The sequence below is a fragment of the Parasteatoda tepidariorum genome, chromosome 2, assembly GCF_043381705.1.
Source record: "Parasteatoda tepidariorum isolate YZ-2023 chromosome 2, CAS_Ptep_4.0, whole genome shotgun sequence".
NCBI classification, from domain to species: Eukaryota; Metazoa; Arthropoda; class Arachnida; order Araneae; family Theridiidae; genus Parasteatoda; species Parasteatoda tepidariorum.
Window position 1 is genome coordinate 55,235,542 of NC_092205.1, and position 24,065 is coordinate 55,259,606.

Here is a 24,065-nt window from a genome sequence, read left to right on the forward strand (position 1 = left end):
GGCGCACCGTAAGAAACTATTTTCACTATACATAGTAAGTTTCTTGGTATGAGCATTTACATGTTTAGTACCTATTAAAAACATCAATTAACATAATACCAGTAATACATATTTCAAAGTTATTTAAACATCGTTGGCGTCAATAATGATAGAAACATTTTTTTACGATTCTCCTAGACGAATAAGTATCTTTCTCCATTTTTCTCCATTTGTAGGGGAGAGTGGAGTCAATTGTAACAGGGTACGATTGTAACAGAGCAAAAATTTCGAGTGTCGGGTTCTAGATTTGGTTCCTAGGTGGCGCACAAGGTGCATTTAATAAATCTACATGTACACCCCTGCTGGCAACTATTTTTATGCACTTTTGAAAGAGTTACATCACAAAAGATATTTTCACGCTACGTAAGTACTTTTTTTGGTATTAGTAAGTACTTTTTTTGGTACAAATAAAAATTATTAACCGAATATGTAAGTGGACACCTTAATTACCGTTTCAAAAAAAATTAGTTTTGTTAATTAACTAGCATTGTTCTTAACAAATGAAGCTGAAATGGCGTCTTGGGGACGATTGCAACAATAAGTAAAGGGACGATTGTAACAGCAGAAAATAAATAATCTTATGTTTACAAACCATTACTTAACTCTTCAAGAACCACCGATTGTTTCCTATATCATTTATATTATGTTGCATAGGCATTATTTTATTTGTCACCTTTCACAGCATAAATTAAAATTTTTAACCCCTTAAAGTTAAAAGTTTAACACTTTAGGTCTCAGCTCATTATTATTTTTACTCCTAAAATATCACTACTATTTTTGATCAATAAAAAATATATCACAACTATGATAATATGCATAATTAACTATGTTTTAGTTGAATTTATAAACTGTTACAATTGACCCCATAAGTGGGGACAATTGCAACAAGTGCACGAATGTCAAAAATTGTTAATAACTAATGTAATGACGTTTAAAATAAGGCATTTATTTCTTTTTCTAGTAGAGGATAGTCTACTTTACTCGTCTTTTAATTAATACTAATAATATATTGGATTTTTTGTTAGTCAAAAGCAGTTAAGTAAAAAATGTTACAATTGACCCCACTCTCCCCTACCATATTTTTTTCCAAACGGTTATTTTTTAAAATTTGGATCAAAAATATCCAAGGATGATTTAGTTTTATTGAAGTTAACTTTCACCCACGTGTATAGTATACAAAATAAATATTAAACTGTAAGAAATAAATACAAATTAATTTTTTTATATCATGACATTTCATAGACTATATCCATATATGCTATTTTATACTGAGCATAGTTAATTTTCTTAAATATTTTGAGCTAAATGTCCGAAACTTAGTTCAGTATTGATGTTAACTTTTGCTCACTTGCTTACTATAAGAAAACTCCGTAAAGTCACACGTTATTTTTATCATTGTACTGGGTTTTCGCAAATTCTCATATTTTTATTTAAAAAAAAAAAAACAATTTCTTTTCAAAAATGTTTTTAAGTTAATGGTTAAAAGTTCTTTTTTTATTATTTGACAGTTTGCATTTTACACTTAATCACTTTAATTGAATAAACTTAACTGCAAAAATTATGGAATGATATTTTAAGGTAAATATAGATTTTTCTGTTAGATGGATTTTATTAATGATGCCGGTTCTTTGTGCCGTAATTTTTATCTGGAATTTTTTATCGTGTAGGCGCTTTCTCATCATTTTCCACGAACATTTCCAAATTACTTTACAATGTAGTTATTACTTTTTTACGTTGAGATTTCTTTTTTTGCTCTTAACCAAATTTTCTATGACACTAAATTTTCAAAATGCTTACTTCGAAACTTATAAGTTTACAATAAAACACAGAAAATTAACGTTTTTCGTTAGAAAAGTTAAAAGTTAATGTCAGTTAAAATGGCTGAATTAACTTATTTTGTTCCCATATTTGAGAATTATACGTCGTTTTGATGTCTATATCACTTATTTGTTTTGTTTTCTATTTTCTAAGTAATTAGAGCAAAGAAGATAAATTACGACATTATATTGTTTAAAACTTTTTTTTTTAAAAAACGTAATAACTCACTTACGTTGCTCTGGTCCCATTCTACACCTTGAAAATAATTTTTTAGCTGAAAAGCTCTAAATGTTTATTCGTTTGATTTGAATACAAATTTACAAACCAAAAAGAGAAAAAAAACTTTTTAGGTATTCGACTTTTTCTTTTTATTATAGTTTTTGAGTAATAAAGAAAATAAAAAATGGAATAATCGTTGAATCAGAAGAACTACAATTTATGTATACAGTTTCAGATATTTGCAAAAGGAAATGCCTCTATTCCTTCGAAATTTCTTTCCTTAGTAAATATGCAAAATAAGTTTCAAATTTTAGAAAAAAGAAAAAACTTAGCACACATTTAAGCCAAAGAACTAACGAGTTGAAATTTATGAGTAATCTAATGTTTTTTTCTGTTGCTAATGGTAAAAAAAATGGGATGAGAGCTTTTTGTTACATTTGAAATTCCATTTTGTTACAAAAAGCTGCCAAATAAGAACAGAATACTCTAAAGCCAGTACTGCTTAACGTTAATGAATTTTTTACAGAACAGAAAACATATTTTATGACCAAAAACAGTACTCTTGAAATATGTTTTATGAATTTTAACTCTTAGAAAATGTTTTTGTTGAAAATAGCTATATTTAAAAAAACTTGAGGGCATTATTGTTGAACAAAATTTCTTCAAAAATATTTAAGACCTTTATTGTTGAGTTAGTGTGATTTTTTTAATAAATATTTAAATTCAACTTAGATTTCAGACATGCACAAAGAAAACATTGATGAAGCTACTATCTTTTTGAATAAGCTTCGATCATTAAAAATTTGAGGTTTATTCATGTTTTTGCTTTGCAACTGCTTTGTTAAATAGTATTTAATACTTTGAATAGTATTAAGAGTTGACTAAGCACTGGTATATTAATTAGAATTTTTTGTAAACTGAAACCGACATTTCCCTTTGTAAAAGGTAATTAACATAATTTACGTTAGCACATTTTAATTTAATTCAAAAAAAGGTTTAGAAGTTAAAAATGTATAGAGTTATATGCCGTGATTTTGATATGGATTAGTTGGTCAATATTCATTGTAGAAAAAAATTAAATTGCCTTTTCTATGTCAAAAAAAAATAATGAACTCTTTTGCGCAAACTAACTATTCTTAACTATTATGCCAAAATTGTAAATAAATTCTACGTTTAAAAAACTATAAGAAAGTAGCAAAGGCTTGAAAATAAATTGAAAATATCCGGGAGATACCGGGCAAGATTTTTAAAATATTCTAAAAAATGCTTGCGGTTATGCATTCGCGTAGAAAGTATTACAGTTTATCTAGTTACTGTCTCTCTTTTTTAATATAATTATGTGCATTTTAGTTTTTACCCATTATTGTTTGCTATTGGTATTTACATAATTACTCATATTTTTTCTTTTATAAATTTTCCAAGATACTTATCTAAAATGCTGTTTTTTAACTAAGTGTAATTAACATTTCATGCAGTTATTTTCACAGTTTTGTGAGATTTTCCTGTTTGAAGTTGAAAATTGCATGAAAAATATGAAGGAGAAAAGATCATAAAGTATGTGTTTCGCTATAAGTTTCGTACAAAAAATAATTGTCTTTTTTTAGGTTCTAATTCAGGCAAAAACTTAATATTAAAACCAGTTGAAGCAGAATAAATTCCATTTTTGTCATGTACATGTACTTGTCATGATTTTCAAATACCGTTTCCTTCTTTATTGTGTAAAAATGAAAGTAGTTTTTTTTAATTAACATCAGTGTGTGCAAAAACTTATTATTTAAAAACATTAAATTTGGTAATATTGTAATGATGGTTCATGCAGTTTTCATAAAAAGACATTAAATCTGAAGTACAGTTCAAAAAACATCAAATAACAAAACTTTTGATTTAATAATAATTAATCAGCTGAGTAATTATAAATGAAAGATGAAATTAAGTAAGAACTTAAGGATTTAAGTATTCTTAGTTGTGAGAACAGCAGAAACCTGAAAGTTGAAATATACTAGAATTAATTCTAAACTTATAAATATACTTACACAGGATGGACAAAACAATGGAAACATTTCTATACTGATGCATTTTTTCATATCTCTCAAGAAAAACTTAAAGAATCATTTCATAACTTCAGAAATGTATAGATAATGCGATTTTTCCATACTTATCAATGGAATTTTTAGCTTTTTGAGGTTTGAGGGACCGACTGTAAATTACGAATGGAAAATAGTGTTTTTAACACCCTATGCCAAAAAATATGGCAATAAATTTGTAACTTGTAGCAGTTATTTTGGTTATTATATACATTAACTGTACAAAATTTTGGAAGCCTAACTTAAATATTCATGGAGATATGGATATTTTTATAAAAAAAAATTAATTTTTTGTCTCGCGGTTTCTTGATATAACTTTAAAAATACTCAGTAAAACCGAAAAAATTTTACAGAAAATTAAAATTTGTTTTAAAATTATGCCTTTAAAGATTCAGAAAAATTCGTTTAAAAATTGTGTAAGATATGAGTACTTAAAAAAAATTGTTTTTGTCTTACGTTTAGCTATTTTTGTAAAATGTCCATGTACTCATAAATATTAAAGCTACGCATACGAAATTTTGTGCAATTATTTATACAATTTATGCATAGAGTGTTCAACAACACTATTTTCCATTTGTTATTTACTGTTAGTCTCTCAAATCTCTAAAAGCTTAAAATTCCCTTGATAAGTATGAGAAATCACGTGATCTAAACACTTCTAAAGCTATAAAATGATTCTTTAAGTTTTTCTTAAGAAAAATGAAAAATTGTACTAGTATAAAAGTGTTTCCATTATTTTGTCCACCCCCTGTATCTCCTGAATCAACTTAACTTTATCAACCAAACTTAGAAATATAAAAGTAACGTGGTGAACTTTGTTGAGTCTATCCGGTGATAATAAGCTGAACAAAAATCTTGGAAGAAAGATTTACAACAAAACCAAGATGTTTTACACCAAAAACCAAGATAGCTGCCAAGCAATCATATGTTTTGAAGAGCAAAGCGAGCTGGGACAGAACTTTTGATTATAATTCAAGTGAAATTTAATCGCGTTTTAGTTTAACTATCAGATAGTTTCACTTTTATTTCTATTCTAATAATTTATAAACAGATTAAAATAACTTGTTTATCAGCCAATAGACAATATATATTACAAGATAATACTCTAGGGACTGACTCTGTGATTTCAAAGATTAAATTACACAAGCAGTGCAAATATAACAATTGCACCCAGAAATGAATCATATCACTTTAAAATATTTATTTTATTTTTAGTTCAGATTTACTCCGCAAAATGCTGAGTTAATATAGTTTAAAGAGAAAGAAACTGCTGCAACGTTTGTAAGAAAAGTTTCGAATCCTTTTTGCAGTTCGGAAATACCTTGTTGCTATAAAAAAGGCAAACAAAGTCTTTTCAACTTTGAAAGAGTTGACAAAAGTTCTGCTTTTTCATAAAAGGCAAATTTCTGGGATTCTGAGATGCAACAGACTTTTGTTATAAAGAGTTTGTTCCACAAAAGCTAGTTTTATTTCTAATTTAGGCTCCCACTACTAAGAAAAAGTAACTAAACTAAAATCTTTGTATTTTATTTCACAAAAATTAAATAAAACCTGAACAGACCTTTCTTGTTTCATGAAATAAAATTCGATGGATTTAGTTAAAATGATGTATTGGCTAGATGGTTTTATTTTTTTCCTAATCCAACTACATTATTAGAATTTTCATTCTAAAATCGCAGTAAAATAACCAGACAGCAGTCTGTCCATCCAAGTAACCATAATGCTTACGTTAAGAACATTTTTTACCTTTACGATTTTGAAACTGTTTACAATTAGTTTGGTTAAAAAAACATGAATACAAACCTATGGTTTTTTTTAACCATTTACAACTAGCATGGTTTCAAAAAAGAAATTTGGCTTTACATTGGCGCTAGTCCTTTCGTTTGGTAATGGATGCTGGAGTTAGATTGTGTTCCATCGAATGCAATGTGGAATATGATTTATTAGTTTATCTGGTTATTTCAACTATCATTAGAGACGAGAAATTCCACACTTTTTTCTGTTAAGCAGCTTTAAGGCCATGCACACGTGAATGAGAGTATCGTATTTTAACAATCCAGAGTAACAAATTGGGAAGCGAAAGGCACTGTAAACTCTTCTTGTGTTAAAGTGAATGGAGGAAATATTGTGGCGTCAACGCTAGGACTCCGGTCTGTATTCCATGAATCTGGCAGATTAGCCCCCTTAGGCTATAATTTGTATGCAGCTGCAAAGAACTAAATGTCTTTATAAGATGGGTCTAGTTGATGCGATAAAAGTCTAGTGGTTTGACTGCATTAGTTGAAAACAGTCAATAAGTGTTTTTTTTTACAGTTAATAGTTTGAATATCATCTTACTTATGGTTATTTGACTGTTTTGTTTGAATATCGTAAAATAACAATTAAAAATTTTTTTATTTAACACTATTTTTCTAGGAATATCTAACATTGTAAAAAATATAAACAGTTTATATTTCGTTTAAAATCTTAGATGGATCTCAAATAATCGGAGTGAATTTAGTTGATACAATTAAGATTTTATTTTTGAAAATTTAACACACATTCAAATTGGACAGTTGTCAACATGAGTTGATGAAAGTGCAATGGCCAAAATATTTAAAACAGTCAAGGATGTACATCCTGAAATAAATTACTTAATGCGCATTCTCGTAATTTACTTATCCATAATATACGGTTCTTCATTTAAATTTCAATTAAAAAAAATGACATAAAATGTGAAATTAAGTGTACAGATTGAATTGCAAGTTACCGCAAAGTTTCTCTGAAAGATTTGCCAAACTGGTTAGAAAACTTTAAGTCATTCCTTATACTGTTATAGATTTTAGAGCCAATCATTAATTCATTAATCACTTATACTAATAAAATTTACTGTAACAACAACGTCAGCACACGATTCCACACCTCTGCCCCACAAAAGGCATTTATGGGAAAGATGGTAGTGGCCGGAGAGACAAGTTACAAAATTTTTTTTTGTATTTTTTCAACTCACTCTAAGCAAGACATCCATCCATTCGCTCTAACCCATACTAGACCTTCGGTCTTCGATGTACCTTATAAAAAACTTATTATCTCATAAAAAAACTAAACCTTATACAAAAAGCAATTATTTGAAACCCCTAGGAAAATCAAAAATAAATAAATTAGTTTAAAAAAATGTTACTTGAAACCTTATAAGAAATGCTATTATTTGAAGCTTTATAACTCTAATTAAAATAATAAATATCAGGAAATAGCGCAATTTAAATTTGGGATTTGAGGGGTAATGTATATATTGAGGCACAAAGTTGTTAATGAAATATTGTATTTTAGTTCATTTTTAACCAAATACTACAATAAAGTTGGAAGTAATTACATGATACAGGCAATGCTTCACATGACGCTAAAATAATTGTGTCTGATCCAAAATTAAAGCTAAGTGTAGCAAACTTATTTTCTGTTTACAATTTTCGGCATATTTTATTTCCTTTAAAAACTTTTATAAAGGAATGTTAGTTAAAAATGACAGTTTAAAGTTTATAACCATTCGAACCACTATTTGAAGGGGGTAGAAATAATTACAATACAATTTACTTACAGAACTTACTACTGGAGCATTATTATTCTGCATTACTGCACGCTTTTCCTTTATAAGATTAATTACACTTTAAATTATTTGTAATTACATATTTAAAAAAATCATAAAGTAAAATTATTTGAGAATAAAAATCTTCTTTCTTTTAACATTCCAAAATCATACTTAAACATTTCAAAAAAAGTATAGCAAAATATGCAACTTAATACAGTTTCATTGGAGAGCCCATCTTGAATTTAACATTATAGAATTAATTATCTATTTTAATTCATTTAACCCAATTTCATCTTAATATTTTATAAGGTATTGCAAATTATGTTAGACATTTTTTAAGTCCAGGAACGCGTTTTGCAAAAATGACTCACTCTATAAAAACATACGTTTGTTTTTAAATAATATGCATACTCTGACTAGAAAGGTAAGATCAGAAAAGTTAAAAATTAAGTCAAAAGCATAGAAAATTATTATTATTATTAAAAATAAACTTGATCTAAGCAGAGTAAAAGATTTAGTTATATTAATCAATTTCTATTAATTAAAAACATTTTATGGTTGCAAAAAGTTTAATGTAAATTTTCTTGTACAAGTAAAGTTCTATAACCTATCAGGAACGTGAATTTGTTGATATAAAAAGTACAATCATTTATATTTCTTTTGGCAATAAATTGATTAATTCACATAAAGTATATAAACGAGTTTTTTCTCTTATACGTTTTACTTGAATAGAGTTTTAAATGCTTCAAGCAAGCAAAGTAATTATGGCACAATAGCTTTAACCCAAACTTTTTAATTAACTTTGAATCAGAGAATCAAAGTTTAAAAATATATGTATTTATTTAAATTTAAAATAAAAGTTATGCTGAAAACTTTGAAAGTATCTTAGATAGTTTGTAAGTTTTGTAAGCAACTTGTAAAAATATGTCATATTAAAATTAATGACGTATCAAAATAATGAGTGAAAAAATTGTTAATACTTTAGTCTAGTTTTTACAACAGTTAAAACTTATGACACGTTTGAAAGTTTTAACCATGACGAAAAGAAACTCCATCAATTTTTTCTTCTATTCTAAATTTTATTTTTGCATAAACTCCAGAAATATCGTTTACAGCGTAAACAATAATTATACGCCAGGGACTGAGAATATGATATATTACTTGCATGAGTTCTATTAAAACTGAAACTTTACTAAACTTATAATGCATTTCAAGGAAGCGATTGATTTTAATTCTCTGTATTAGAACGAACTATTAAAACTGAACATATGTACATTTTTCATTGCTTATCTGAATCAATTTACAGTAATTTAGTTAAACATTTCATAAAATGTCTTTTACAAGGGGATTTTGATTGTTTCTTTTCTAGAGAGTTCTTGTAGGCAATTTGAATATTTTCTTAACTTTGGGTGTTACAATTTTTAATTAAAATGCCAGAAATACAGCTGCGTTAAAAAAAAATAACCCATAAAAGCCCTGAGCTACAATTTGCACTGGATTATCTAAAAAGTTTCTTTCAAACTCGAATTTTTTTTTTGTAAAACAAGAATATATTTTAAATTAAGATTTTTTTTTATTTAGCCTTTAAGATTAATAATTAAGAGAGGAGTAAGTGATTTTGTGACACTATTATCTGGCATAAAAATAGAAAATAATTATTGCTTAATTTAAAAATTCGTTCACGAGATGATTAAAAATATATTAACTGTTTAAGCTTACTAATTTGCTCTAAAAGTAACTTTAAACTTAGTTTTTGCTTGCATTTTTTCGTATTCATTATAAAGAAAACTATTTTTTCAAGTATGTTAAAAATGGAATTTAAACTCATTTTCTTAAATGAAATTTAATTATTATCTGCCATGCGTCTTTAAAATATAATTAATTTAATGACTTATAGAATGTATAATAATTTGATTGTGCAGCATAGTTAATGTGCATCATCATTCTTTTTATCATTATTCATTAGAATTAATGATTTAATCAGAGTTATCTAAGTATTTTAATCGTTCTATGTTATCTTTAAAAAATAACAAAAATATAACTCACTTTACTATAAGAAATTGACATACTTTGATTACTCAACATCTTCCTGGCAAGGATTGTTACTGTTCAAGTTTTCAAAGCTAAAGAAGTTTATTTTATTTTTAACTAGCCGCCTAAGGCGCCCAGCTGTCCGCCACGCTAAAGGTTTCCACAAATAAAGTTTTTTAAAACATAGCAGGAAATCTGAAGATTAGTGGACAATTAAAGTGTTCCTGTCCAGCAATTTTGTCTTCATATCCAGTTCTGCTGCAGATGTGTTATAGCTCTTGAGGATGTTTGAAATTATATAGCTACAACGCTTAAAAAAAAAAAAACTAAAATGCTAAATACATGAAAAGAACACGAAAACGAATAAATTTTTTATGGTATCAATTTCTATTTCTATATAATTTTTTATGGTATCAAATTCTATTTCTATATCTGTTACGTCAAGCACTCAGGTATTATAATTTGATCTAGTTGTGCTTGTATAATTTTGATCTAGTTGCGCTTTCTACGTCATTTTGTTAACATCGTTTGGTTTGTTATTTAACATCGTTTGGTTTGTTATTTCTAAGTTAACTTTCAAAAAATTGGCTGGCATCAGCATTTTTATTCTTTAAGTTGTTTATTTTTTCTTTTGGAATTCGTTCCTTTTTAGCGAAATGTTTTTCAACCTAATCGAATTCTTTGCCGACTGTTCTCTGTATATATAAAGAAAATAAAGTAAATATTTTTAAAGTGTTGTGAAAAGAATTTTTAGTTGTACAAAGTACTACAATATCGCTATAAAAATTATCGTCTTCGCTTAAGAAAAAAAAATAGAGCGTGGAAAGAAGAAGAAAAACTTATTATAACAATTATGAACAGCGACAAATATATCAAAGCGAAGCGTTCTATTTACGTATCGAATATGTTGCCACATTTTTAATACAAAAGTTAAACTTTTCTCCACTTTGATAAATGTAAACTAATGCGAACCTTACAATTAAATTATTAATTCCTTCGTATATTATTGGTTTAAGTTGTCGAAAATTAATATTTCAATTGTAAGGTTCGCATTAGCATACATTTATAAGAGTGGAGAAAAGTATATGCATTTTTTAATAGTTTCTTGAATATGGCTCTTTGAAGACGAAAAAGCATAGATTTTCTTACAAAATGACTGATAACTAAGAAACTAATCCAAATTTTTGAAAAATAAAAAAATGCTTCTTCATTATGTCAAAACACAATTATGTGCCGAGTTTCGTGCCTGGGCGAGGCTTCTGGGGCGATATATTGTGATTACAGACACACACGCACACACACACACACACAGCTGTGTTTATTATTATGCATAGATTTTTAATTTAATATTTCGCTTCAATGTCTTATAAATTGTTGGTTTTTAAAACTTGCTAGAATCTCCACCGATGTATATATACATACACAATAAAATGCAAAATAAAGAGATACAAAAAGAGAGGTTAAAGAAGAAAAAATGTATTTTCAAAGATAAAAAAAATTATTACTAAATAAATAGTTTTAAAATTTTTTTGAAAAAATTTTAAAAAAAAATTAAAAGCCGAAAATTAAAATAAGGAAATATTGTAGTCCCATCGTCAGCTCACACAATTATATCCGCAGGAAAATGTTTTCTAATCTTGTATTCATACAACCAGAACGAGATATATCAATGCAATAGTGTGAGAAGCATAAAAAAAAAATGAAACGAAAATAGAATTTGCTGAACAAAAAGAACAAAATAAAACATATCAAGCAAAAAGTAGAAAATTACAATTCCAGGAAAATGCAGAATGAAAAAACAAAATGTTTATATGAAGCGGGTTTGCGAACTCACATCTCTTTACACTTACCGGCATATTACAAAAAGGGTTTAAAATATTTTCGCAACAAGTTTGGCCAGATTACGAAATATCAAAACAAAAGTGTCGATAGAGGATAGTGGATTGTATTTTATTATGCTAAAGCTTATCTTTTATCTTATTGCATGACGATTTTCTTAAGATCAATAACAACCAAATTAGAAGCTAATTTGTATTCATTGTTCAGTTATATGCCCCTCGTGAATAAAGAAAATGCTTTTTTTTTTAAAAAAAAAGATGCTGTCATTGTAAATATTAAAAATAGTTTAATCTCAAGTTATTTTTCAGGGTTAGAGAAAAAAAGAATACCAAACTATCTTTTTAAAATCTTGAGATTCCAATTTATATTTTTCTAAAATGCAAACTGAATAATAGATTTAGTATCATTGCTTTCCACTAAATGCATATTCATTTCTTAACTTTATTAAGATTAAAGACTTCATAATTTAATTATCTCTGCATGTATGTATAGAGTTTGTAATTTACAACTAATTTGTCCACAGATTTCTTTCTTCTTTGTGGAACCTTTAAGAAAATTCTTCAAGAATCAAGTTAGCATTCTATGCATAGTTGGCTTATTAAAAGTAATTATTCATGAGCTATCCCTTCTTATCTATCTGCCGTAAATTTTCAGATCTTGTGAAACGATTCCTAATTGGGATGTTAATACGTAATATTTCTTCTTCATTCCTAAAGATATAATATAATTTTATTTTGATAAAATCACTTTGTACTCCTTTTATATCTGAATAAAAATGCCTAAAATGTTATACTTATTGGTTCGAGTAAGATTTGTTGTCATTGAAAATTAACAGATTAATTTCAAATCTATGTAATAGCCAAATGTACACACATACAAGTGCTGAAAAATATAAACATTACGCTTATGAGTAATTTTCTAAAATTGTATTGAATGACAAAAAAAGTGGAGATTCTAAATGCACATTATTTATACATTAATCTTGAAAAATATGAATGTAAAATACAAGGCATGTCTGAATGAATGTCCCATTTTTATAGGTGTTCTATGCAACATGCAATAAATGTATTATTTAAATACGTACTTACATAAACAGTAAGAAATTTCAATCTGAAATTACGGTAAAACTACTGTCAGTAGTTTATCCATCCGCTAAACCATACAGTCTATGGTTAGGAACATTTCTTTACCTTTACGGTTTTAAAACCGTATGCAGCTAGTAGGTTTCGCAGTGGACTGATCGTAACGACGCGGTTTCCAGGAGAACACCGAAGTTATGCATCACCGACTGCGGTCAGTATGCGGGTGGGGGACTATATTGATCAGCCTGAGTAGGGACAGAGGGTGTGAGGCATCTGTCCTCGTTAAACTGTTCTACTGTAAAGTGATCGACTTCGCTCGCAGGTCGTCGTGCTACCAAAGGAGAATAGCCATCCCCTCTACAGATGATCAAAATAGCGAGGGCGTATCTTCTGATCATCATCTGGTATATTTTCCCAGACAGTCGCAAATAGCCCATTGTGAAGTAAATAAAGTACCTACCTATCTGCAACTAGTAGAGTTAAAAAAACCATTATTACAAAAACTGTACGGTTTGTACACATTTACAATTAGCATGGTTTCTGAACCATAAAAATGAAACTTAAATTGAAATTTGGAGCTGTGTGGATTCTGCGCCCTCAGAGCTCCAATAAATGATTGAATGACATTTTCCATATTACTCCAGTGAGTGAACGATATTTTCATTTTATAATAGTTTAGGGTCCCCCATTGGAGAGTGCTGGCTATTAGAAACCAGCTTCTATTATTTCATGTATTAAAGGAATGAAAAAAATATTGTAATATCAAAGCTGTGATTCAAACCAGTGTTCAGTCGGTAATGAGAGTTAGTGATCAGCTCCTTCAGCTACAGTATATACCCAGCTATACGGAAAAAATAGCTTCATAAGGTGGGCCTAGTTAACACGGATGAAATTCTGGTTCTTAAACTGTATTAGGTAAAAACGATCAGCACACGTTTTTTACGTACGCTTAACAGTTTCTTAACATCATCTTTTCAGAGTTATCTGACTGTTTTGATTAAATATGGTAAAATAGCAATTAAATAAATTACTATTTAATAATTTTTATCGAGAAATTTCTAACAGATTACAGAGGCAATATAAGCAAGTTTTCAATGGTTACCAATGCTTTGCGTTGAAGATGTCAATCTAATTTTGATTTGTGTTTCCTCAAAACAAGACAGCTGAATAGTTGAGCTACTTCAATAACACGTAACCACAGTCACACATCTACAGCAGCCAATGCTCTTTTGTCTTCGCAACTACGATCCCCAGCTTTCACACTATGCGAATTTTTCTTGTATGAGTTCATAAGGGAGCATTCACATTGTATGCAATTGCTTAGACAGGCGTAAGAATGTTTAAGAACTACGTGAAGGGTAAACTTTCCGCACATACGTAAATCGCAATGAAGTATGACCGCATATACGTATCTCATGCAGTAAGAATGCTCCCTAAAAATTCCAGTGTATGTGCCTCCAGGGCTAACAGCTGTTATCACCAGTATACACGGGGTGCACAAAATTCCAGATTTGATGTATGCCGCATTTCAAAAGGCAAAAGGAGCGCATTTTAAACATTAGTCAGGATTACATTCTAAACTTGATTACATTACATCATCATGTATATACATTTTTATTTAATACATTTATTACACTTTGTGGAGTGAACCTGAGAAACTGAGGCATTCATTTTGATTTACCCTCCATTTACATGTAAAATGCAACGATTGTAATTGTATATGTACTTATGTAAAAATAAATGTAAAAATATGCAAATGTAAAAATATCTAAATGTACGCTAAATAAATATTTTAGTCTTTTTTTTCTTCTTTTGGCTTACGTTGAGAAATCTTAAAGCACTTTACATAAAAAAATCCATTTCTTACCATCTGCTGGAATTTTATCCCAAACAGTAGGGATATCCCAATCAGCTGCTCGTTTGCCCCACATGCTTCTAAGGTTGTTCCATTGAGTAGTTCTCTTGCTGCCATCGTCTTTGTCAGTTGTTCTCTTACCCCAGACATTGGACAAGTTATTCCAGCCTCGTTTACCCCACATGTTGTTGAGGTTGTTCCATCCACGCTTTCCCCAGACATTAGAAAGCTTGTTCCAGTCGCGTTTGCCCCAATAAGGAGGTATATCACCAGTTTCTCGTTTACCCCACATGTTGTTTAATTTGTTCCAGTCTCTTTTGCCCCACATGTTATTGAGGTTGTTCCAGCCTCGCTTGCCCCACATGCCACGCATTTCCGTCCACTCTCTCTTATCGTAATCTGCGTCATCTGGATTCAGAAGAGGGGCGATCACTGGGTCATTTAGATTTTCTATATCGACTGTAGATTGGCTGGCTTCTGATTTTGAAGTATTTTCTGGTACTCTGGGGCTACAGGAGGTTATGTATATCAATGAAAGTATGGATGCAAGAAGAAGGGAATTATGACACATCTTTACTAGACCTAGAAAAAGAAAATACGATGTGAGACAAAATTATTACTTTCTTAAATATATGACTAAAACCTTTATTAAAATTATAAACTTAAGTAAAAAAGTGCACTTAAGCATCACTATGTAATTCAACCTTTTCCTTGTAACAAAAATCTTTTTCAAGAAAATTATAAAATTATTAAGGTACTCTGAGAGTACCTTAATAATTTTACTAATCGTTTTTAAAAATTAGTTATTATTAACAGTAATATTAGTAATAATTTGTAAGTATTATTCCTTGTAATTATTAATTAGTAACTTACTATTATTAAAAAATAAATAAAACAAATAAAAGTAAATAAGAATGAACTAATTTTTAAGAGAAATATAAAATATCATTTATTATGAAATGTAAAAAATGTAAGCATAACTGAAAATATTATGACATTTTTTGCAATAAATATTGTCAGATCATTCATTAATACACTTATAATTTTTATAGTGTAAAAAAAGGCCCTGCTTGCCTAGTGGCTAAAGAATCGGACTCCAATCCGGAGGGACCAAGGTTTGATCCTCACCTCCGCTAAAACCCACTGAATACATGCAATATAAGTACTCGTAAATTCGTGGAACTGAAAAATCCTGTGGTCGGTCACAAAGCAGTACCATTAGTACAGGGATCTGAAGAAAGTTTACTTCCCCTTCAGATCTATGCCTAAATTGAGAAAGTGCTCTCACGAATGAGTGTTGCTTCTGTGTTTTTGTGTGGTTCTGAAGCAATAAGTACTTTCTCCCTAGTGGTGCTCTCTTGTAAAATTAAAGGCGTACCTTTCTGACAGTTTTTCGCAGAAGACCAATGGCTGGTGAGTTTAAATTGTTCAAATGTCATAAGAAACAACAACAACCCAATGTAAAAAGCCTCGTATGTTAGCACTTCTTTTTAATTGTAGCAGAGAAAAGAGGAAGTTATGGTTTACCAAATATTGGTTCTGTGCAAAAGAAGAGTGCAGTGGCTCTTTTTTTTATCAACTTTATTTTCATGTTTTTACAATATAAATATGATTTGTACATCGGAAGAAAGATCACACTAATGTTAAATTTTATAAATATTTTAGTTGTTGAGGGATTAACAAGGACTTTTATAACCAAAATCGTAATCCACTTTATAAGAGAAAAAATAACGTAAAGTATATTTATATATTTTTTTCAAAATTTAAGGTATTTAGGTATATTTTATTAAGTATGTAACTGATGTTAAGTATACCTGTTGGCATGTTATTAGTGGATTTTAGAAGAGAAATTCAAATCATTTATTAGCTAAAAAATCCCAAGAATAAGTCAATGTCGAATATTGAGACGGATTATTGTGTAGATTATGCAAATTTTCGAGATAAAAGTAAGATGAATTAATTTAAAAAAAATCGACAATGTTAAGGCTGACCTTGTAAACTTTGCAAGTATTTTTTTTTGTAGCATCCAGCAATTAATTATTAGCTAGCATACAAATATTTCATTTTATTATATACTTTTTTTCTACCTTTATTTCCTCAAATTTTAGTTTTAAAAAAAGTCTGATATTTCTTTAAAATATATGAAATAAATGTAATCTGTCTATATGTCTTTAAAATTATAAATATTAATTTAAAAACTTTTATCTGTATACGTAAACATTTATTTTACTCGTTGTAAAAGTTTATAATATTTTTTTACTAACAAATCAATTTATGAATTTAAATTGGATATCTCTTCCTTATTATAAACGATGTTGCTATAAATTAATTATTTCGTCGTAGAAATGTATAGCAAACAACTTAGAGGATAATTGTTTTAGAGATAGATATTTGGGTCTGCTGGAAGAATTTAAAAAACAATTAATGTAAACAAGCTTGAAAAAAAAATAATAAGAAAAAAATTAGTATTTAGAACAAAGTTTTGTCTTTCTGTAGTTCCTTCAACTAATTTTTTTTATTAGTAATGCAACACATCACTATCCAAAAGCATTTATTTTGTTAAGGCATTAACTCTCTCTTTGGAAAAAAGCTATTGTTAATTTTTTGTGTTAGTATTACAATATGTTATATTTCAGGCCTAACTAAGCCTAAAAAAGAGTTGTAAGATACCATTAAAGCCTAGCTAAGCCTAAAGTAAATATATAACATACCATTAAGGCCTAGCTAAGCACAAAGGAGAGTTGTAATATACCATTAAGGCTTAGTGAAATCAAAAATAGAGCTGTAACATTCGATTAAGGCATATCCAAGCCTAAGAGAGTTGTAATTATTTTATTATTAATTAAATTATTAATTAAATTAATTAATTATTAAATTAATTTTTTACTAAATTAATTATTAAATATATGTCATCAAATTAATTAATAAGCAAATTTAAATCTTCAAACATCTTTTTTTTATTTCCCTGAAACGTAATTTCCATAAACTTTGATATTTCCTTAAAATATCTTTAATTATATGAATATAGTCCTTAAATATGTGAAAAATAAATATATTTAAATATAATAGTTATAAAATATATGTCCTTAAAATACACGAATGTCTTTAAATATGATTTTTATCAGACGCTTTTAAAACTATAAACATTAATTTAAATATTTTTATCTGCATTTATCTGCATTTATTTTACTCGTTGTAAAAGATTATAATATTTTTTACTAACGAATCTAATTTATGTATTCAAATTGAATATCTGTCCCTTATTATAAACGATGTTGATATAAATTAATTACTTCATCGTAAAAATGTTTAAGTATAGCAAACAACGTAGAAGATAATTGTTTTAGGGATAGACATTTGGGTCTGCTGGAAGAAATTAAGAAACAATCAATGTAAACAAAACTTAAAAAATTAAAAAAAGAAAACAAAACTAGCAATTAGAGTAAAGCCTCGTCTTTCCGTAGTTCTTCCAACTAATTTTATTTGATACACCTAATAATATAACACATCCACTATCTAAAAACATTTATTTTGTTAAGGCATTAACTCTCTGTTTGGGAATAGGCTATTGTTAACTTTTTTAAGTCAGTGTCACAACATGTCATATTGCAACTTTATTAATTAAATAACAAACGCTTGAATGATTTCAAAATAAATGAGCTCACTGGAATTGAATCTGGAATGTTTAGTTAATTGTGTCAGAAGAATAAGAAGATTTTCTTTATTGAAAAAAAGGCATTGTCCTATTTTTTTAAGGCGTTGACGTTATTAGGCTTGTTTATAACGAAAGTATTTTTTTAAGTGATTTCTTTTCTTAATCATATTTTTATAAACATAAAAAAATGCATAATGATTTACGGGATTCGCTAATCTATTTTAGGTTTAATATTTTTTTTAATACGAATAACTCAATTATAGAGGTTGTTGAAATTTAATTGAGTCATTGTTTTTAGTATAATATACTTAGATTATTGTCTTTTAAATTAAACTGTGCTTAAAGTGATAGAGCTCTACCATTAAAATTAGTTTACTTTTAAATTAGATAATTTTAAAATTAATTATCATGCATCCTGTACAAATAAAGGGAAAATGCTTAATCACATTTTTAAAAAAAAATTCGTTCAAAATTACATGCAAATGATTCGTTAATCTATTTTACATTTTTTTCTCTAATTTGACAATTAAGTTGCAGCAGAGTAGTGAAAAATTAATTAAGCTATCACTTTTTTAAAAAGATTATATAATTAGACTTTAAAACAATTAAAACAATTCGTTTTGTAAAACAGTGGATATATGCCTTATTTCTTTTCCTAAATCAATTAACAAGGTAATAAAAAAACAATTAACAGAAGGTTTTCCGAGATTAATAGAATTCTGAGATTAATAGAAATTAATTTAAGAAAAATTTAACTGTTATTTGTGAATGGATGAACACGAAAATAATTAAGGAAAAGCTGGAAAAATTATTTTAAGAGCTATAGTTTAATTTAGCTCTTAAGAATTTAGTTTTGCTCTTAAGCGTTTAGTTTAAATTAAGAGCTATAGTTTAGTTAGCTATCTGGATAAACGAGGTATTGCTTTCTATGCATTAAGTCAATAATGAATTATTGTTTTGTAAGTTATAGGTGTTCCGTTTCTAACTGAAGCATAAGTCAAACATTATAAATCTTATAGAGTTTTCATTATGTTTATTTTGATTATTGTCTCAACCAGATATTTTTTCATTTAATTTACCGTAAATAAATACACAAAAAAGAATGAACCTCTTGTCTAGATAGAAATTTCCTCCCTTCTTGACGCTATTTCTCTGTAAGTAAATTCGAGATGGCCACTAAATATTCCCTCGGGGCAGATAACTACATACATTCAAACTAGATCTAAAAGAAAACCTTCATAGTGATTAGCAGTTTTCCTTATACTATTTTTATATTGTGCTATTTTTCCTTTCCTTTTTTTGTTTTGAGAATTTCGATATTTAAAAATTGATGAAACATGAAAATGAAATAAAAGTAACATATATTATTAGTTTGCAAAAGCAGTATTATAACTTTCTAAAAAAACTAATGTTGCTGTCAGTTAGCTTGGATAAGAATTAATGAACTCGATGAGTGAAGAAAAACAAATAATTTGCTCAAATATTTTGATCAAAATTAATGAATTAGGCAATCGAGAAAAAATAAATAATTTACTCAAATGCCTTAATAAGACGTAATGAATTTGACGAGTGAGAGAAGACAAATAATTTTCTCGTAAATAAATCGTATTTTAATTAAAAAAGGTTTATTCTGCTTATTCTGTTTCAAGTTTTATTGAAATTCTGTCCGTCAGGAAAATGATTCATATTGTTTATTGCATTCACGCAGACACTCAACAATGATATCTTCTTTATTTGAATCTAAGCTTCATTAAATTCTATTTCATTTAAGAAATAAATAAATCAATTCTATTAAATATTCAAATCTTTCGATCCTCTTTGTAAAATGATTTGATTTGAAATATGCTTAAAGTGCTCAATGGGCTGTTAATAAATTTTACTTTAATCATGAATGGAGAAAACAATTCTGGTAAATTTGCCTTACGGTTTGCCGGAAATTATTAATTTCAAAATTATAATTCTTATTATCAAACATTTTGCCTTGTTTTATGCCTTGTTCTAAGAAGTTAAATAAAATTAAAGTTTCTGAACTATTTATTAAATTTTTATCGCATATTGTAACGTTATATTGTATCGTTAGTTTAACCAAAATCCATACCAAAACACCTTGGTGGAAATTAAAAGTTTGTTGGTATTCCATTGAGCCAGAAGCACGCTAAATCTGAATCATATTCTGATAATTTTGACTATACATTTTCTGAGTAATTTGCATTTGGAACTGCAAATTCCGTATCGAAATGTCCGTGAATTAATTCCAAATTAATTTTTCTCTTGAACACAATAAACAAAATAAATATTTTTTAAAGGTATATTGCACATCTATTATTTATTGGGAATAATGCTACGTGTAATTTTCATTTTATATAGTTAAGTAAATCAGGGGTTTGAGAGGCTAGCTATATCTAACGTTAAATTTTCAGATTTACTTATTTTTCTTTATAGTAAAAAACTAAACAGCAAATGTTTCTCAAATACATGTTCAAAATGCATATTCCCTCTCTCTCACACACCAATACAAATACATGCACATTTCATGCATGCTGATTATATTATTATTCTTAAAAATTCTTTGCAAAACTCATAAACACAAGTTTTCTTTTCCAATTCTTTGGAAAGATTTATTTATCATTCTAGATGAGAAATAAAGATTTTTATTGTTAGAAAGAGTTGACTGAGAATAGAGAAAAAGCTGTGTGGAAAAGAACAGAATATAGAAAAGAACTGAATATTGATGTTCCAAAGTAATATGCACATTTAAATTAGCTATTTTTCTTGGGTTTTTATGAAAGTGTCTCTTAGTAAGTTGCTACTTTTTATAAGACAAATAAATTAGTATGAGCAATTTCATTCATTAAAACCCAATATTCATCACCAAATATGAGGAATATGCTTACAAAAAACATTATATTTAGAGAAATAAATTTTTTAAGTGTGCTTTATGTTGAAGAATTCACTTTTTCAAAAACTTTATTTAGTTATTTTAATTAAATGTTAGAATAAAAAACTATATAATTGCATGCAGTTTTATAAATAGATCATTTTAAAAATAAATTAACGAAAAAGAGTAATAATTATTTACAAAAACAAATATTTAATATATAAAATTCGATTGATGATAAATTCCATTTATACGGTATTAGTGTGATTCGTTCTGCTTGTATAGCCCTTCCACCCCCCAAAAAATACCGTTGAAACTCTTGTTACTGTCACACTTACAGCTTCAGTAGATATTTGAGTATTCCAGCTAGTACACTTTAAAAAATTCCGAATTAAATTACGGTCTAAAATATCAGCACTTTGGGGGCATCATCCGTAAAGAATATGTTACCGTAAAATATTCACCGTAATATTTTTTTAATTCAATTGATTTTCCGGTAATTATTAGTGTTAAAATTACGGCGTATCAGATTTCTAGTTCTGTAACATGACCCGGTAAAAAAGGAGTTTAAGATAAAAAGCCCCGGCACTGCATCATCTGTAAAATTCATTATTACCGCGAAATATTGCACCGTAATTATTACAGTAATATTTATTTTATTCGAGTTATTCTGTGATTCTATTATAAATATTAGTGCAAAAATTACGGTACATTGGATTTTTTGTTACGTAACATGTTCCGCTTAAAAAGGTAAAAAGTAGCGGCGCCCTGAGTGCCAGTACTGTTTATCGTAATTTCATTCCGAGTGTTTTACAGTGTAGAGAGCTGTGTCATTTTTTAATGTAAGATTCCATTCTGACACACACAAAAGCAAGCTAATGAAAATTTAGAAATATGGACATTTTATAGAAAAATAGTTATTTTAGACATTTTTTTCAAAGTGTTTTAAGAATTGTGTAAATTATATGTTCCCCTTATAATTTTAAAAATATTTAGATTTTAGGTATGGCAAATAGCTACTTAAATAATTTGAAAATGCATTATCATAATGCATACATACTTCAATCTGCCTAATATAAATATATTTTTATGTTAAAATACCCTAAGATTTAACCTCAACTGAATATTCAATACATAATGTATTAGATTTTTATGCATTAAAATCAATTTATTTTTAAACAAGTATCACAACTAAAATTTCAAAAATAAGAATTTATTATAAATAAAGTGATTCCATAATGTACTTCAGAATAAAGAAAAATATAATAAAAGTTTTCAGCAGCAATGTTTTTTTATTCAGATTTAGAGTTTGTAATGCAAAATATTCATTCTACGTTAGTTTTTGTCATTTATGTTGACACAAGGAATATGAATTCAAAATAAAGAAAAATAGACTTAAACGAAATATTAATGTTTTTGTTGAAAATGTTTTGAAAAAACTAGAGTAGTATCACTTTAGATGCATTTCAGATATTCGAGAACGACTTCAAATGATTAATGTTTGTCTTCCCTATACTAAGTTTTCGAAATGGCAAAAAATGTTATTTTCCTACAATTCTTCCTTTACTTTTACTTTTAAAAACTTATCTCTTATGTAGTTGTATGGCGAAATTATGTTTCTATCTAAAATAATTTTTTGACAGTTTTTTAGAGCTGTTTTTTATTTTATTTTAACTACATAATATTTAAAATCTTCATGCATTAAGAGCCATTTATTTTTACACAAGTATTAAAAGTAGGTTAAGTTTTTAAAATAAAAAACACATTATAAGCAATGGGAATTCTTAATTTACGACAGTTTAAAGAAAAATATTGTAAAAATATTCATCAGCAATATTTTTAGATGATTTTTATTCGATTTAGAGTTTGTAATGCAAAATATTCTTTCTACGATAGAATTTGTCACTTATGATGACACAAAGAATACTAATTCAAAATAAAAAAAAATAAACTTAACGAAATATTAATGTTTCCGTCGAAAATGTTTTGAAGAAACTCGAGTCGGATCACTTTAAATGCATTTCAGATACTCGAGAACGATTTCAAATGATTTATGTTTGCCCTCCCTATACTAAGTTTTCCGAAATGGCAAAAAAAGTTTTTTTTTCAACATTTCTTCCCTTATTTTTATGTGTAAAAATGTATTTTTTATGTAGTTGTCTGGTAAAATTATGTTTCTTACCGGAAAGAAGTTTTTGACAGTTTTTTAGTGCAGTCTATTATTTTCCATAACATCTGTTTCTTCTATTTCTGTTAAAAAAATGTTTAGATGTTTCGATCGATTTAAAACAAAGGGAAAAAAAGCCAGAAAAGTACTTAAATAATGGGACTCTTTTGGAAAAAGAATGAAAGCAGCATCGAAAAGTATGAGGTGCTGGAATTATTTTTGTTTATTTTCTCTCCAACACATTTTCTATTTATTTGAGAAATAGTTTCGCGTTGTATAGTGACACAAATTCTTAAAAAAAATTTAAACGGGTTTAAAAACAATACTTTTTCTAACAAACCATTATTATATATTTATTTTTATAACATCTTTGGATTAATATTTTTTTCTATACATTTTTCGACTCACATAGGGAAATATTTCTTTATTGTACTTCCATATAAAATAATTTATAGACTGAAAATTGCAGCATCCTTTTATGTTGACTTCATGTTAGAATAATTGGTGCGTGTGTTAGAATAGTTGGCAGGATTGGCGTCCAAGTGCATCAAATAAATATGCCAGATGCTTAGGATTGTACACCTTACTATTGCATAAAACAATTGCACAAAAACCCAACAAATTGGTAAAATAATTAATACAAAAGAAGCTAACAAATAAATGGGATTATGTTTTGACTTCGTATAGCTTTTTTAAGAGTCGGCACTCAAGTCTAACTGCTTGGTTTTGTTTTAAGACGTGTAAGGGCTTTAGTGAGGTTTCTATTTGTTACTGAATTATTATAAGATGATTATTAATAAAATCAGGAAATCATTTAAGTATTGTATTATATT

The 24,065-nt window shown here is 27.7% G+C and overlaps 1 protein-coding gene across 1 annotated transcript in view; it reads right to left on the minus strand.

Moving 5' to 3' along the window:
• LOC107457467 (Myoinhibiting peptide precursor) overlaps positions 1 to 24,065 on the minus strand; it is a 133,506-nt gene that overhangs the window by 13,500 nt on the left and 95,941 nt on the right. The window contains exon 2 of the mRNA XM_016075628.4: positions 14,545 to 15,114. Within this exon, the coding sequence (XP_015931114.1) occupies positions 14,545 to 15,103 (559 nt within the window). The 5' untranslated portion in view covers positions 15,104 to 15,114. The remainder of the gene's footprint in view (positions 1 to 14,544; positions 15,115 to 24,065) is intronic.